The 17,292-nt window shown below is 41.5% G+C and overlaps 1 protein-coding gene across 5 annotated transcripts in view; it reads right to left on the bottom strand.

Moving 5' to 3' along the window:
- Positions 1-17,292, bottom strand: part of scospondin (subcommissural organ spondin) — a 132,784-nt gene that overhangs the window by 55,448 nt on the left and 60,044 nt on the right. For all 5 annotated transcript variants that reach the window (XR_004570838.1, XM_034234658.1, XM_034234675.1 and 2 more), the window contains 30 exons: positions 16,742-16,862; positions 16,356-16,569; positions 16,098-16,239; positions 15,389-15,565; positions 15,039-15,209; positions 14,847-14,921; positions 14,574-14,729; positions 14,215-14,373; positions 13,957-14,121; positions 13,310-13,501; positions 12,599-12,721; positions 10,328-10,457; positions 10,032-10,157; positions 9,583-9,674; positions 8,949-9,152; positions 8,702-8,872; positions 7,807-8,062; positions 7,302-7,348; positions 7,006-7,176; positions 6,753-6,887; positions 5,921-6,057; positions 5,736-5,830; positions 5,557-5,606; positions 5,049-5,219; positions 3,687-3,857; positions 3,510-3,589; positions 3,224-3,393; positions 3,054-3,100; positions 2,714-2,914; positions 985-1,155 (listed from right to left, as the gene is read on the bottom strand). Coding sequence is in view for 4 of the 5 variants with exons in the window: in XM_034234658.1 (XP_034090549.1) it covers positions 985-1,155; positions 2,714-2,914; positions 3,054-3,100; positions 3,224-3,393; positions 3,510-3,589; positions 3,687-3,857; positions 5,049-5,219; positions 5,557-5,606; positions 5,736-5,830; positions 5,921-6,057; positions 6,753-6,887; positions 7,006-7,176; positions 7,302-7,348; positions 7,807-8,062; positions 8,702-8,872; positions 8,949-9,152; positions 9,583-9,674; positions 10,032-10,157; positions 10,328-10,457; positions 12,599-12,721; positions 13,310-13,501; positions 13,957-14,121; positions 14,215-14,373; positions 14,574-14,729; positions 14,847-14,921; positions 15,039-15,209; positions 15,389-15,565; positions 16,098-16,239; positions 16,356-16,569; positions 16,742-16,862 (4,320 nt within the window). In the remaining variant the exon portion in view is untranslated. The remainder of the gene's footprint in view (positions 1-984; positions 1,156-2,713; positions 2,915-3,053; positions 3,101-3,223; positions 3,394-3,509; positions 3,590-3,686; positions 3,858-5,048; positions 5,220-5,556; positions 5,607-5,735; positions 5,831-5,920; positions 6,058-6,752; positions 6,888-7,005; positions 7,177-7,301; positions 7,349-7,806; positions 8,063-8,701; positions 8,873-8,948; positions 9,153-9,582; positions 9,675-10,031; positions 10,158-10,327; positions 10,458-12,598; positions 12,722-13,309; positions 13,502-13,956; positions 14,122-14,214; positions 14,374-14,573; positions 14,730-14,846; positions 14,922-15,038; positions 15,210-15,388; positions 15,566-16,097; positions 16,240-16,355; positions 16,570-16,741; positions 16,863-17,292) is intronic.

The raw sequence follows: 17,292 nt of genomic DNA, 5'->3' as shown, positions 1-17,292 counted from the left end.
TTTGCTGTCCTGGCTCCAAGATGGTGGAATGAGCTCCCCATTGACATCAGGACGGCAGATAGCTTGCATATCTTCCGGCGCAAACTGAAAACTCATCTCTTTCGACTCCACTTCGAGCGTTAGAACTATTAACGAAGCACTTTTATACTAATAAAGGACTGGCTTACCTAAAGCCAGTTGAGTAGCACTTGAAATGTTTGGCTCTATGAAACCTGATGTACTTATATGATTCTGTTTTCTTCAAGGTTGTGTCTTCCTGGTCGAATGTACTTATTGTAAGTCGCTTTGGATAAAAGCGTCAGCTAAATGTAATGTAATGTAATGTAAAGTACAGATTTGAGATACTTGTACTTTACTTGAGTATTTTCACTTTATGCTACTTTGTACTTCTACTCAACTACAATTCAGAGGTAAATAGTGTACTTTTTTAGTTACTTTACAGATTTGAATTAGTAATGTGAAATATAATCAACTCTTAAATCAGACTTTAGTTACACCTGGAGTAAATTCACAAGTAACCCTGGAGTAGTCATTAAAGTCATTAAAACTAGCTGCACCTTTGCCAGCTTTGAGAACACTTTAATGATCAATAATTATAAAACATATCATATATATGATTCTTAAATGGACCAATCTGCAGAATGAGTACTTTTACTTTTGGTACTTTAAGTATATTTTGATGCTAATACCTTTGTACTTTTACTTGAGTTTCATTTTATTCCTACTTTTAGTCAAGTACAAGATCTGAGTACTTATCCCACCTCTGAAAACTAGTCACATTAGATCAAAAACAAATTCTCAATGGGAGGACAGGGAAAGATCCTTAATCTTCCCTTTCCTTTATAAAAATGCACATTTTTATCTTTTCACATCCTTATCAGAGCTCAATTGTCATTCTTCATTCTTCATTTCCATCCAGTACCCTAAATTGAGGCGGTACATCAGTGTTTCTCAATATACACACGAGTCCTTTATTATGCTGACCAGAGCAGATGGTAGTGTTGTCATAGCAACCACGTCTCTGCCTGCTCTCCCCAAGACAGGGCAGCCCACCGAACTTGGCGGGAGGACTGTTGCAGTCCCTGGTGCGAGCGGACGACCCGGCACATCCATCACACTCTGACCAGGGTGACCAGGGGCTCCACGAGCCGTGGACTATAGAGAGAGAGAGAGAGAGAGAGAGAGAGAGAGAGAGAGAGAGAGAGAGAGAGAGAGAGAGAGAGAGAGAGAGAGAGAGAGAGAGAGAGGAACAAACAGAGAAACAACAAAGTATGTATTATAGTGATTTAGTACTATACCTATCTTCCTGTAAACAAGAAGAAGAAGATCATAAGACGATACAAAAGAAAGAGATACAATTAAAGAGATATAAAGAAGAACAAATAGGAACAAAAGCTAGGAAAAAAGCCCTTATTATGTCATCATGGAGAAGAACCTTACTACACTACTTACTTCAACTACAGGAGTTACTAACAATGGGATCTGGAACATGTTTTTTTTCTGCAGTCACATACATTTTGGTTTCTTGGGGCTGAATAATACTTTAATTCAAAGCATCGTTCATTTGATCAATTAGCTTGAATTAACGTATGTTACTAGAAACCAATAATAGTTGTCAGGGCCGGCCCTAGACTTTTGGGGGCCCTAAGCGTGCTTTGGCTTGGGGGCCCCCCTCACTCTAGCGCGTTCTCACTACACACAACACGGAACCAACTTTTGTCTTATGATGTTAGCATAAGCCCACATATTGTATATATAAGCATGTAAACACCGTGGACCTAACCTCCTCTAGGAGGGTCCGGGGGGATCCTCCCCCGGGAAGATTTATTTTTAAATATTGACGTTAAAAGCATCAATCTGGTGCACTTTGAGAGCAACATTAAGAGATCTATGGATACATCTCTCAACACCCATATGAAACAGAACTGTAAACAGATATTTTACAAATCTTTCCCCTTTTAAACTGTACTCTTGTTTTACTGTCATATAGTATTTCATAACTGTTTTTCATTTATTCTCTCTGGCTGTCCATCTCATAATGTTCACATAGAAACTAGCTGTCAATAGGAATATCATTCTGAAGAATTATAATTTCATGCAAAGATCTGTCACAAAAAGAGGTTGCACATTTGAATGCAGGTGTTGTTATGGCAACGTCACATTTACTGCTGCAAATACGTTCAAACATGCTGTCGACACGTAAAGCAGTGGCATGCCACCATTTCAGCTGACTTTTTCTCAGAAATACTGTCACATAACATCCATATATTTCAGTGCTAGGTTGATGCTTAGCTAAGCTAACTATGAAACACTTTAACTGACAGGACTCAGGATCAACTGTGTACTGTAAGGTAGCTTCTAGCTTCATGTCGAACAGTAAGTCAACACTTCCCAGAGAGCTTTCTTTGCAATCACCAGGTAACGTGAAAAAACATTTAGATTGTATGACAAAGTGTTTATTTAATATATCTGGCAAGCTATAGCTACTTCCTAACGGTTTAGCTTACCCCCGCGATTCAAAGTAACGTCTTTGAGAGTAGGCAATCTAGGCATATTAACAGAATTAATTAAACATACTTATCAGGGCGACGGTGTACTGAGATTATCATTTTTTTTCATATTTTTTTCTTTTCTAGGGGGCCCTTAGTGGCTGCGGGGCCCTAAGCGGCCGCTTATGTTGCTTAATGGGTCGGGCAGGCTCCGATAGTTGTACCTGGGCAGAAGGTGATGACAGGGCATGGCTGCCTCTGGATTTGAACTCCGACCCCGTTGTGTATTTCCTGTTCTCCAGAGCAGACCACTCCTCCAGCGTTGGGCTCAGGACAGCTGCAGCTCCTGTAGCGGGACACAGACTCCGCCCCACAGGTCCTTGAGCACGGAGTCCACTCTGACCACTCACACCAGCCGCCTGACACTGGGAACACACAGAGATGCAAAATCTACATTTATTGCCTTCCCTTGAAATCCTTTTCCCATTTAGATTTTTCTGTTATTCAGAAATAGAGACAGTTTATTGCTCCTAATTTACTGTTTTCTGTATTGGTCTTACTCACCTGGACAGAGGTATCTGGTGCAGTTGAGCCGACCACCCTGACATGTGCTGAAACAAGTTAAAATGTCAACATAAATATTTGACTATCCCTTCGTTCTGGATGAATCTATGTCAAATATAAATGTGTTCTTCATTCATAGTGTGTAGTTCTTCTCTGTGTATTATTCTGACCAGTTGTTACACCCATCAGGGGCTTCAGTGGTCTCCCCTGGTTCCAGCCTGTGTCCAGTGCTGAGGTCTATGCAGGGACAGTCTTCCCGCTCCACACACACTGTACCGTTAGCAGACAGGATCTTTCCCTCTGTACAGTAGCACCCAGGCTCACATTGCCACTCACAGTGCTGAGGGAAAGACAGAAAATGACCTTATTATGACCAGATTTCTTCATTTGTATACATGACTTGATGTTTAACCAGTGGTAATGAGTCAGCTAGAGTCAGGATTAGTATATACTCACAGCCAGGTCATCACAGGAGCGAGGGCAGGAGGGGCCACAGCTACTGAACGCTGTGCCTGGGACCTTAGAGCATGGCGCCACTGGAAACATACACAAAATGACATATTTTTAAAACACTGACTAAGTATTGGCTGTATTGTGAACAAAACCAATACTGCACACACTCCGTAAACATACCTGGACAGTGGTTAGTGTTACAGGCTATGACTTCAGACCCCAGTCCCTCGCAGTAGTTCCCCTCCCCCTCAGGACGGGGACTGTCACACTCTCTCCTACGGCTTTGAACCCCTCCACCGCATGACTTGGTACAATCCGTCCAGTTACTCCACCGACCCCACCCACCATCCCCTGGTAAGAGGGAACACATCATGATGAAGGGGTGAAAAACTAAAACAACTTCACAATAATAAAGATTAGCAACTAATACTTTATCTGTTCATATTTAGGACCTGAAAATAGGTGAATCATCAAGGAAGTGACAGTTATTTGGAGTACAGAATGTATCTGTCCAATAAACAAGCGGTTTACAAGGCAGTAAGAACAAAAATAAAGTCATCTGTCCGACAAGTTATTTTTCCTTTGACACTGTACAACAAAATTGTAACCTTGGTTTATATTTTTGTTTAATTTCAGTCTCAATATAAAAAAATTAAATCATGAAAGTACAAAGAGTCTTTATGCAATTTAAACTGCTTTAATTCAAGTCAAATCTGAATGTAATCTGTATGATTTGTAGATCATATGCACTTTTATTTTCCAGAATGAACTATAAAAATATGACCAGTTGATCTCTATAATATACCAATATTGTATATTGATATATAACATTTAAATGTTCCTATCACACAACTATTGCCTGAACAAATAAAGTTTGCTCACACTGCTTTAAGCGTACAAATGCACGTGCATGTGTATGTGTTTAAGTGTACAAATGCACAAATGTGTAAATTGTCTGAAAACAATCCAACTTAATGTAACAAAAAATGGTTTAGGCAGTTAATTTATGTAGGAGGCGGCTTGTTTTGTTTTTTTCTGTAGTGAGTGTGCAACTGGGAAACATAAACCCTGAATTAACTGTTCATGCTTCAGCTTCCAGATGGTGTTCTGGAAACACAGGGGAGACTTCGATTTCCTCCAGGGCTGAAGTTAATGCTAACTTCTGGGATATACTGTACATTTACTACCACTAGACAACTGTACTGCTTCCCAGCCAACACCTGTCTGCTCTGACTGCATCCATCTTCTCTCTCCAACAAATGCACTGCTGCATCGTTTGTGGAGACTCTGGCATAAATGAAGCGACCCATTATCGGCACCCTACTGTATTCATATGGCTTCTGAAAGCAACAAACACACTCCCATATGAGCTGTAAAAGAAGAACCTGTCCAACAGCAGCAAGATCTAGACAAGCAATCTCTCATATTCCTTGTTTATTTTCCATGACATTGGAAACCTAGTTCTCAGGGAGACACTGTAACTTTTTCACTGTCTATTTTCAATTGCAAGGAAATACAGGAAAAACCCAGAAACAAACTGACGGTCACATGGAGCAGCGAGGCAGACTTGGTCCTCTCTGTGAGGACCCAGACATGGCAGACCACTGCCCGAGCGCTGGGGGCTGGAACAGAAGTGGTAGCGAGACTGAAGACCTGCTCCGCACGACACCGAACACCGACCCCAGGGGGTCCAGGATGACCACTGACCATCCACTGGAGAGATAGAATACAAAAATACAGCTTGGATCAATGAGGTAAAAGAGGAAGAATTGCAAGTCAATCATGGTGAATGTTGTTTTGCATCACTACAGCTTCATTTTCACTTAGTATGGCATTTCATATCGTCTATTTTGACTATTATTTATCAAGTTTGAAAAGTTAATTCTTAGTGTAGTCACTTTCAATGAGCGATATTTGCATAGAAACAACCGTTACTATTATTCAAACAATGGGAACAAAATACCTATTGTAACAATAATTTGTATAGCTATGAAAAGAAAGCACAGAAACAGTGTCTGTATTGAAGACACATTCAAAGCGTTTTGCCTACCATTGCATCTGACTTGAGAGCAGTTTACCAGCCTCCCTGCTTCACAAGTACTGAAATAAAAACGCACAAGTGAAATCGTTATTTAGATGTTTCTCTATATTCCAATGAAAGGAAGCACATGCTGGTGGCATTTTCCTCATTATGGCTCAAAGGGCAATTCATGATTTAAGTTTCCGTACCAGTTGTTGCAGTCTGATGGCACAGTTTCTCCTGGATTGTACTGTTCTCCATCCAAGTCACAGCGACATTTAGACTCCCGAACACACACACCATCCTGTAAATATGTCAGACCAAGAACAGTAAGACCCTGATTACTGTGCATTTGTTTGTGCACATGTGTCTGTGGTAATCCCCCCCCACCCACCTGTTGGACAGTGCCGTGTGGACACTGGCAGCCTGGTGTGCAGTTCCTGCCGAGGTCCATTGTGAGGTCTGTACAAGACACTGATCCCTTCACACACTGCTTCCACTGCTGGCCTGGAGGACACACCCTGCCCTCTCCTGAGACAGCAACACACAGTCCAAGCAGAGAGCAATTCAAACATTCTCAGTGTTATCAAAAACTAATAATGGGATTTTTTTCATTTTACATGCTAAGATTTGATATCCTAGAATAAAACCTCCTATCTTATATATATATATATATATATATATATATATATATATATATATATATATATATATATATATATATATATATTATTTTCGTAGGAGTTTTCCATCTTTCTCTATACATTTGTCATAAATGTTTCTTCTTATTGTTATGGGCGGCAGTGGTCGGACCAAAACAATACAGAGTGTGGACTGGTACTGGAGAGGACACCTAACCCCCAACTTCTCCTGGCGCCGGCTAGACTGGCTGTCTCTCCGTTCTGGACCTCTCAATGCATGTGCATGTGTGAATATATAACTGTGTGTATTTGTATCTGTATGTGCATGTGTGCACAAAAACACAACTGTGTGTATTTGTATGTACCTATATAAGAAGCATGTGCATGCATCCAAAAAACAGAGGGAAAAATTGGGGATAAATAAAGGTCCATCTTCTTCTTCTTGTTTACTCTTGCAAAAACTTGATTTCGTGCAATACAAAATAACAGAGATTGTATACTACATGTAGCTGTCTTATTGTACAAATGTATATATTTCTGATATTAAATATGACCATATTTATGAGAGTGTAGGACTTGCTGTACCACAGGCCTGCAGGTTACATGCGCTGAACTGCTGAGAGGTGCCGTGGATCCGGATAGGCCCGCGGGTCCGGGCCCTGTACCCTCCTCCACACGTCACCGAGCACGTCGACCACGCACTCCATGGCTCCTTCACACCTTCAGACACATCACAACTATATTTGATTACTTTTTCACTGTGCTTTTTATCTTAAAGTAATTTTCAAACCATGGATTATGTATACAATAACATTAGCAACAAAGTTCTTCTACTCACCGAAGCATGGTTCAAGGCTGCAGGTATCAATTCCGACTCTGTCTCCTCTGCAAGGACGACCCCCGAAAGCTGCAGGAGGATTGGTTCCCGAACGGTAACGCCTTCTCACCCCGACATCACATGTTCGACTGCAAGCGCTCCACTGGGTCCAGTCTCTCCAGCCACAGTCCACTGAGACACACAGGAGGAGAAAAGACAGAAAATGAGACACGAGTGAGAAAAACAACTTAAAGAGAACAAGAGAGAAGAGTAAAGGTACATTTAAACCTGCACTTCATGAATAAACAATCACTCACCAGGACAGGAAGCTGCTCCGCACACCATTTCCCCATTCGTGCAGGTACTGTTTGAGACACACAAGAACAGGACGAGTGATGTCTAAGTTAAGAAATGACAGTCGATTCCAACTGAAAACAATATTATTTTTAACTCTCGGCACAATGTGATAATTAATTTGTAGATAAAAGTGTTAAATTCTTTATTTTACACGAAGATTAGTTTTGGCCAACAGTACCAATTATTGCAAACATCTGTCTCAAATTCAGGGCACTATTATTATTTCGAGGCAAATTCATTATGTGAAATTAATGAATTTTGAATGTACACTAGACTAGCATTTCAGTGTAAGAGAGCATTAATACGTTTTGCATGGCACTTCAAAATCAAATGCCATATAGTATTAAGAAAATGAAAACCCAATCCAAATCCTCTTAATTATTCATTCACTGTGACACTGTGTCCCATAATGACCCTCAATCTAAATGATTATCGAAGAAAATTATGAGGTTTGGCCAACAGTACCAGTTATTGCAGGCATCTACAGGCAGGATGGTCCCAGCTGGGTATGTCCCCCCCTGGTGGTAGCAGGGGCAGTGGGCCAGGGGCACACAGCTGCCGTTGAGCAGGTAGAAGCCCGGGGCGCAGTAGCAGCCGTCGTAACAGGCGGTGGCACACTCCACCTCTGCGGGGGTCATGTCCAAACACACCCGTGGACACGCACCGCCGTGAGCCTCACATTCTGCTGACGTCATGTTCACCATGCCCTCTGGACACACACCTGTGAGGAGTGGAGTGGAAGTAAAGACTGAATATATTAAACAGGCATATACAGGTGTTTAGGAAAAACTTCTAAACAATGGGGAAAAATGGAAGACATTTCAGGGAGAGCAACAGAGGAGGGATCCCTCTCCCAGGAGAGACAGACGTGCAATAGATGTTGTTTGTAAATTAAAAACGTATACAAACCTCACCTCTGGCCGGCAGAGAACTCACTGCTACAGTTTGAGTTTCTCCTTTCTTACCTGTAGTATTTTGGATCCTGTTGTATTTTTGAATTTTTATTTTCATTATCCAGAATATTTTACATAGTTTTGTTTATATTGTTTATATTTGATATCATAGTTTTCATTTTATTTATAATTGTTAATTCTCTTTTACCGTTTTTTAAAGTATTTTAAGTATTGTATTATAAAGTCTGAACACACTTCTGCTTCTGTGACGAAAGAATTTCCCAAATTTGGATCAATAAAGTATCTATCTATATATATCTACATACCTATCTATCTATCTATCTATCTATAAAGATAATACATTTACAACAAAGATAGTCCACATGCTTGAAGAATGTATGTGTCTATATATAAGAAGAAGATGAAGATGGATCCAGGTGGATGTCAACGATCACACAATGCAGTACCTGAGCAGGGGTGTGAGTTGCAGTCTCCTGTCTGAAGGTGTGGCCCCGGGCAGCTGCTGCCCCCATGCTGTGGCGAGGGTGAACTGCAGGATCTCTGTCTCGTTTGGACGCCAGAGTCACACTCTGATGAACACTGAGACCACAATGCCCATGCTGACCAGCCGCCGTTCACTGGAAGTAAATAATAACAAATCAGCTTTTCTTTCTAACCTTAAATTATGGGAATGAAGATGAACATCTTTCGTACCTGGACAGTGTACAGTGTTACAAGGCTCTGGCTCCTCGCTGTCTCCATCGCAGGCAGAGTCAGCGTGTGTATTGTTGAAGTGTGTGAGTGTGTGGTTGCAGCTGCGGTATCGCCGTCTGATTCCGACATCATCTACATGGTTGAAACATGTCTTACTGCACTCTGACCAGCTGGTCCATTTACTCCAGACTCCATCTGGTAACACTGCACAAGAGGAGGATAAAGTCATTATATATGCAAGGCATTTAGGATACTACCATGAGACTTGCATTTCATTATTTGAAGGCTGAACTGTTATTTTTCATGAAGTGAAAGTCTTTACACCTAATTACTTATTAAACTGGCTTTATTATACTGTAAAGCCCGATACAATGCATCAACAGTTAGTGGAGAGAAGCCCACAAGGTATTGCAAATGTAGGATAAGTCATTTTTTGGACACATTGTATATATTTTGTTAAGCGCAAGATCCAATGCAGCACTTAAGTCCCACATTTAAAGGATTTGTTGCGTTATAGATCTAATGTAACAAATGTAAAATGCCTTAAAAAGCATCTGTTAAGAATAAATCCCTAAAAAACAACATATGCAGTACAGTACAGTGCAGTACATGGGGTGTGAGTTAGTTTACATACCAGGGCGGCAGGGGGGGGAGCAGCGGCGGACCTCAGAGGAGTCTCCGGGACACGGTTCGACTCTGACTGCTCCAGCTGGGTTCACTGGAGACCTGAGGAGAAACAGACAAAGCATAAAGACTCCCGATACAGATTTCAAAAGTGGTGTGTGAGCCGTAGAAAAGCATCCGTCCCTAACTAATTGACAGTGCATTAACTTAACAAAACCTGTAGGGAAATTACACACAGTAAATGATTCAGTGAAATAATGGCACATCAGGATAAAATAAATATATGCAACCAACAATTGAAAAATGTAATTGAAAAAGCAAACGGAATTATTGATAAAATTCAATATCATCACAGTTCTGTTAAAAGAAGTCTAGTGGAGAGTGCAATGAGGCAGGGATGAGCTTTGATAGCTTTATGAGTAAGATGCTTCATAAATGTGTAAAATGAAACAGGCTCACCTGTAGCGTTGCTGGAGTCCCAGACCACAGGTTACATCACACGGTGACCACGACGACCAGGCTGACCAATGACAGGCCGCCACACAGAGGGAACTGTCACAGGTTACTTGTCCGTCTATGCACACGCTGATGGAACAAAAACCCAGCAGTCAAATGATCTGAGATATTGCCATTTAAATAGCAACTGTTCTGAAATATTTAGATTCTAATAAGCATTTTAGAAATAGCATCAATTAGGCAAAACAAGGCGTGCTTTCAGAGTGGAAAGCAAAAATAAATATATCTTTGTCCCTCACCATGTGGTGCACTGGTCCCTGTTGACGGTCTGTCCTGGCTGGAGTGTGTGACCGTGCCACAGACACACACATTGGCTGGAATTCACACAACGCCCACCCTGAAGGTACCGATCATTAGGACAGCGACACCCTGGAAAATAAAGATTTGATGTCTTAATTAGCATTTCAGCTACCACTGAACTAGCCTTCGTTAACTATTATCATTCCACAAGCTTCAGCACAGGTTTGTGCATTTTAAATACCCTTATCAAGATATGGAAATAATGATCAATAGCCATCAATTAGTTGACATTGGACAACAGATTATTTGATGTATTCCTACTAGATTATATAGAGTTTATAGTGAATTGTTTAAACTTAATTTGAAAAGTAACAGACCTGATTACTGGCAACATTAACCAACCACAACTAAATGCATGTCTCCAAAATTACTTTTAATCTTGACATTTTTTACAATAACAGCAATTTCAAGTCATTGTTATGTCTCTCAATTTGTAAAATTAATGAATGTTGACTAGACTAGCATTTCAGTGTAAGAGACCATTAATAATTTGTGCATGGCACTTCCAAATCAAATGCCATATTTATCTAGTGTAAATAATTTAAAATCCAATCCAAATTCTCTAAATGATTCATTCACTGTGACACTGGGTCTTAGAAATGTAATCAAAATGACCCTCAATCTACATGATTATAGTAGAAAATGATGACATCACTCTAGACCAGGGGTGGCCAACCTGCGGCTCTCGAGCCGCATGCGGCTCTTTGCCTAGTTCCATGCGGCTCTTCAGTTCATATCGAATTGTGTGAGTTTGGGGGAGAGACACTGACTCCTGACAAGTGTTGCACGGTGTACCGATACTTGAAAGGTACCGCGATACCCTGCCGTTAAAAACGTTACGATTCCTCCGTTTCATTAGTATCGGTACTTTAAGAATGACGGGGAAAAGTACTCCGGTGAGAAAGCGCCGTTTTACTATAAGAGCCGTGTGTGTTCAGCGCTCTGCTTCCACTCCCTGCATTGCAGCCGTGCCTGCACTGCAGTCCTGCCCCTCTCAAGCACGCTCAAGTGCCTCCCCTCTCTCGTGCACGCGCTAGCTGCCAGAGCATGTGAGAAAACGAGAAGCATGGCTGCAAGTGGGAGTGCAACTGCCGCTGCGCCTCAGCCTGTTGACAAAAAAGACTCCAGAAGCTACATTTGGATGTATTTGAGCTATATCTCTGACAGTGAGGGCAAGCCTACGGACACCACGAGGCCTGTCTGTAAGAAATGTATTAATTGTATTTAATACGAATTCTTGTCATTTATTTTATGTATCGTTCTCATTGTTTAAAAGTTTGTGTTATGGTTCTGGTGTGAAATAAAGCACAACAATTACATTTAAGACTGTTTCCCTTTTTTAAAGAAAAGTATCGAAAAATAATCGGAATCGCAATTCTTGATCGAAACCAAAATGTTGGTATCGTGACAACACTAGCTACTCCTGACAGTTAAACCTGATATTTAGTAGGTCTGTTAAGTATTGAATGCTGATAATTCTGACGTAATTTGGCCGGTCAAAGTTGTTTGGGCTCGGATAAAATCGCTCCGTTACTTTCGTCCCGTGTTACTTTCGTCCCGGCTCTCCCTATGTGTGTATGTGTGGTGTCAGGTGTCAGTATGAGAGGATGACAGCGCGTCTAATTTTCCTGCGATGCAGTGAACCAATCACCTTTGAGGGGGGGAAACCTATCGTTGATTAAACACTATCAATTCCCCTACCATTGTCTTGGAGGGGCGCTGCACCCCCCAACGGAGCCCTGCGCCCCCCTGAAATTCAAGGTGTTTAAAAAAAATATATATATATTTTTTTTTTTAAATATATATATAGCACCAAATTGCAAATAATCTATAACTACTGTCACTTTTCACATTGAACATGTGCTCTTTTATTAAATAAACTAAACGCTTTCATTTTAAGTTGTGAGTTTAGTGTTTTTGACCCTAAGAAACACTATTAATCAATAACAATAATCCACAGCTCCTCTCTCTGCTCCAGAGGATTTAAAAAATATATATCCCAATGCCACAAAAATGCATCAGTGACGTGGTTGAAATCTTGTCTCCAGAAAACAAAAAACTGAAACAAGCGGTATCAGTGACTGTGTGTTTGATGTGGCTCTTTGCAGTAACATAGAAAAAATGTGGCTCTTAACCTCTGACTGGTTGGCCACCCCTGCTCTAGACAATTGATTACAAAATGACACCGTACCCCCTCCTGTGTGTCTTACCAGGTACACATGCTGCAGTGCAGTTGCTGGACGAGCTGAGATGTGAGCAGGTAGGAGGACAGGGCTCCACCCGTCCAGCCTGGCAGTCAGCCTCTGTCACCAGCACCATCCCCTCCACACAGCCTGAACAAACAGGAAGCAGATGTAAGGCAAGGCAAGTTTATTTGTATAGCACTTTTCAACACAAGGCAATTCAAAGTGCTTTACAAAAACACACATTAGAAACATTAAAAAGCAAAGATAATAAAACATGAACACGGGTACATGAATAAAAGTTACAGTGCAGTGTAAGGTATGAATAGTTCAATTAAAAACAGCGGCAAAAATAAAAGCCTTCAGCCTGGATTTAAAAGTAGTGAGAGTTGTAGTAGACCTGCATGTTTCTAGTTTGTTGCAGATATTTGGTAATATCACAAACCAAATTCTCCGATTTCCTCTACCCCTTCCCGTGAAATTATAGTTCTTTTGACACTTTTCTAACCTTTTTATATTCCTTTCATCCTTCTCTTTCATTCATTTTACGACACATTCTCCCCTGTTTTACTGTCACCCAAACCCATCTTTGACCTTTAAACCACTTTTCTTTTCAATTCCCAGAATTAGGATATGTAAACCTGTTTTAAGACTTCGCTCATGAATGAATGTGAATGTAATTAGAATTGGATATAAATCAAACACCGGCAGAGTTTAGTGTTTGACAGTCTGCCCCACCTGTCTGTGTTCCGATGTCTTTGGTGCAGGGCTGGCTGTTGCAGCTCTGGCTCTGCAGGGTCATGCCCCCACAGTCCCGCCCACCGTTCTTCGGAGGAGGATCGGAGCAGCTTCTGTTCCTCTGTCTGACACCCCCTCCACACTGAGCGTCACACTCGGACCACTCGCTCCACTCTGCCCAGTGACCATCAACTACAAGAGGAGAAGAACCATGACATCAGAAAGCTGGTGCCGTCTGGCAGGCGGTACCGCAGGATCAGGTCTCAAAACCACCAGACTCAGGGACAGTTTTATAGCACAGGCCATAAGACTATTAAACACCTGAACTTTTTAAAGAACATCCATAAACATTCATCTGATTGCATTTTGCCAATTATTTATCTAATAAATCCTTCCATTTACTTGTATATAGACTCTTCTTGCACTATTTATATTTTATTTGTATTTACTTGCACATCTCCAAACATTCTCTATTTTATCTGTTCTATCTATGTCCTATATGTTGCAGTGTTGGAGGAGCCTGTGACCTACGTTTTTCATTGCCATATCTACACTGTAGCTAATATGCTAATGACAATAAGGCCTTTGAAACTTGAAACTTGAAACTGGTGTTATATGAAAGACGACATCAGATTCAGGGAACAGACCTGGACATGCTCGAGGGAAACAGGCTCGACCATCAAACTGAGCTCCACCACAGGCCCCTCCTGGCAGAGCCTCCCTCAGAATGTCCCTCTGCCTGAACAAGGAGCCCAGACCACAGGACACACTGCACACACTCCATGCTGTCCACGGGGACATGATGCAGTCCACTATACAGGAGAGGAAAAAATGTGGCAAAAATATCAGAATATCCCTCTTTTGTTTTGTCTTATTACCACTTTTACAGTGTCCTTCTATCTTACCACAGTCTTTCTCATCTGATCCATCCACACAGTCCTTCTGCAGGTCACATCTGCGGTCCAGGTGAACACATTCCCCACTCTTGCAAGAGAATTGTTTGTGTGAGCAGGGGCTCGGCACTTCGGGGGCCCGTGTGGTCACTGCAGGTCTGGCTGTTGTGCCTGATAATACAATAAAATAACAATTTTAACACACAGTCTTTCCAGGAACTATACATCAGGTATTTTTTTCTTTTATATTTTGAATTTCTGTGAAGTTCATCATTAAAAATAAACATTAATGCATTTTCAATAAGATCAATAACAGCTATTTTACATATTTGTCTGTGCTTTCACTAATCTTCCAGTTTGTTGCTGCATACCACAGCGTTCTTCATCCGACCCGTCCAAACAGTCCTGTCTGCCGTCACACACCTGTGCCGAGTCGACACAGCCAAAGGACCGGCACACAAACTGGCCTTCAACGCAAAGCACCCTGGGTTTACCATCATCATCGGGGGTTGTAGCGTTCCATGAGGCTGTAAATGAAAAGAAAATATGTCTTACATGTCAATTTGTGTCTCTTCTGTACAAGTGTTAATCAATGGGTCCTGCCTGGATTATGGATAACTAAAAAAGGCTGTTTTGTGTCTCACTTGTTGTGGTTTGCAACCCAGGTTTTCCAGAAGAGCTTGTGGTGAGATGCAGTCCAGGGTGACCTGTCGTGACCCCTGGGAAGATGAATGTTTTGAATAATCAAACATCACTTGCAACAGGCACACATAAAAGGGGGGTTAAAACCCAACGGCAATCAGAGAAAAGCAGACTTTAACAACCATTGATTGTACCTGTACTTGGAGTTGTTGTGACCCCAGGGCTTTCAACACCAGGAATGCCACCTTGGGACCTGGTAGTATGGAGGCCTGGGGCACCTGTTGTACTGTCACCATGGAAACCTGGTCCCCCTGAGGAGCTGGTCTGGTTTTGCAACCCTGGAGAGCCTTTGGTTGGAGCCGTGCCTGAGGAAGAGAAATACAAAAACATACATTGATAAGGAAAATAGTCCAAAAGATACTGTGTATTTCTTGACTCAACTGCAAGATAAAGTGCTTTCAATCACAAGTAAGGCAAGTCAAATGTGGTGAGGATTGAAAAGAAGATTACAAATTGACACGACCAAACATCGCTCAGGTCTCACCACAGTTGATCTCGTCAGAGCTGTCTTTGCAGTCCGGTCTACCATCGCAAAGCACAGAGACAGGGACGCACTCTTCAATGTGCTGGCAGGCAAACAGGCCTGGCTTACAGCGCAGCACTGTCACTCTCCCACCACCAGAGGGGGATGTGGTCACCCTACTGGGGGTCACCAGCTCATCTAAAATAACAGGAGGAGAGGGTGTATCATGTTAACTGATGTAAAGTAGGGCCAGTCATATTTCTCTAAAACAAATAACTCACTTATAAGCTAGTAAACAAGAAGAAATTCTGAAAATTCTGATTTTTATCATTTAGTTGTACATCATTTCTTTTTACGTTGTTTTTTAAAATATTTTAATCGTTAAACATTTATTAGAATTATGACTATTATCTTTTTATTTTTGTTGTACCTACATGTTCACTTTATTAGATTGGGTTTTATATTGTTGCATCTATTCACTTGTCTTGTGTCTTATCTTTCCGAGATAAATCTTTATCTTTTATTATCATACCTTTTAACTCCTTGTGTCTCTTAACCTGTTAAAAAGTTATATTTTGCTGCATGTATCTGTAAAGGTTCTAACATCTGATCTGAGGGGAATGTATTATTGTTTATTTTTAGCTTGTGATGTGTGCCATTTTGTAAAGCACGTGATGTATGAAAAGTGGTATATAAATAAAGTTTTATTATTATTAATTTGATTCCTCACCTCCTCTGCAGCCGAGGATCTCCGCCCGCAGGTAGAAGGTGTGTCTGAACTCCACAGGGATGATGCGCAGGTAGCGAGCTCTGACCAGCCGCCCAAGCCAGCGGGTCACAGGGGTCCTGCCCACCATCCGCACCTCAAATACCTACACCACCACAGAGAGGATGTGGATTGTCTTAGATTTAACTTTCTCATATGGGGATGTATCAATAAACTGGAAACACATTAAAGAGTCGAAATGTCCAAATTAGAAAAAAAGACCTTATCAGGACCACCCGGCTGCCCATCTTCAGTATAGTCTGTGAAGAGGCTGCTGTGCAGGGCGAAGGCCAGGCGGTATTTGGTGAGGTAACCCCACATGCGTTCACTGCCCTGGGTCACCACCCCTGACACCCACATGGGCTCCAGGAAGTCCACTTGAAAATATGGCTTGGGATCTGTAGGTAAGGGGCTCCACCCAGGCTCCATAACCTGACTGCACAGAGGATATGGTTTGTTCTTTTTCTGTATGCTTTATATTGTTTTTTTTTTTTTTTAAATGCATGAAGAGATCAATCAATGGTTGAGACAACATTTGTCTTTTGTGTGTTCTTTCTGCGATATTGGGTTTTTTCTTTCCAGTATTTATTATCTATCAGATCACTCACACATTAGGGACAATGTTAAGTCGTCCAGCATCAGCAGGGTTGTTTTCCCGATAGGAGGATGAGGACAGCTGACCATATCGAATCCTCCCATCCTCCAGGCCAAGGGAAGAGGAGCAGATGCCTGCAAGAATATAATGATTTTTATAACCATTTAACAGAGCCATTTTGGCAAACCGAACTATGAAAATAAAAAACAATTAAGGATATGGCTTGTGGTAATATATTTTTTAAATGAACTGTTAATGAATTAATGTGAACTATAGGTTACTTACGTAACCCCAGTTCTCAGAGTAACATAAAGTGAGATGTCTCACTATGGGATGCCCCTCATCGCGGAGCAAACAGAAGCATCAATCTCATTACGCCAATCCTGATTGGCTGGAGATCTTGACGTCAGCGTCAGGGAAATCACCCCCTATAAGTAGCTTGCGCCACAACGCATGCGCCATTCAAAATAAGCACCTCTTCTCGCTTCACCATAGCAAGGAGGGCCGTCTGGTGAGACATCTCACTTCATGTTACTCTGAGAACTGGGGTTACGTAAGTAACCT

This window comes from Gymnodraco acuticeps, unplaced genomic scaffold (assembly GCF_902827175.1).
Source record: "Gymnodraco acuticeps unplaced genomic scaffold, fGymAcu1.1, whole genome shotgun sequence".
In the NCBI taxonomy this organism is placed as follows: domain Eukaryota; kingdom Metazoa; phylum Chordata; class Actinopteri; order Perciformes; family Bathydraconidae; genus Gymnodraco; species Gymnodraco acuticeps.
The sequence above is the reverse complement of the archived record's forward strand: the minus strand, read 5'-3'. Positions and strand labels throughout refer to the sequence as shown.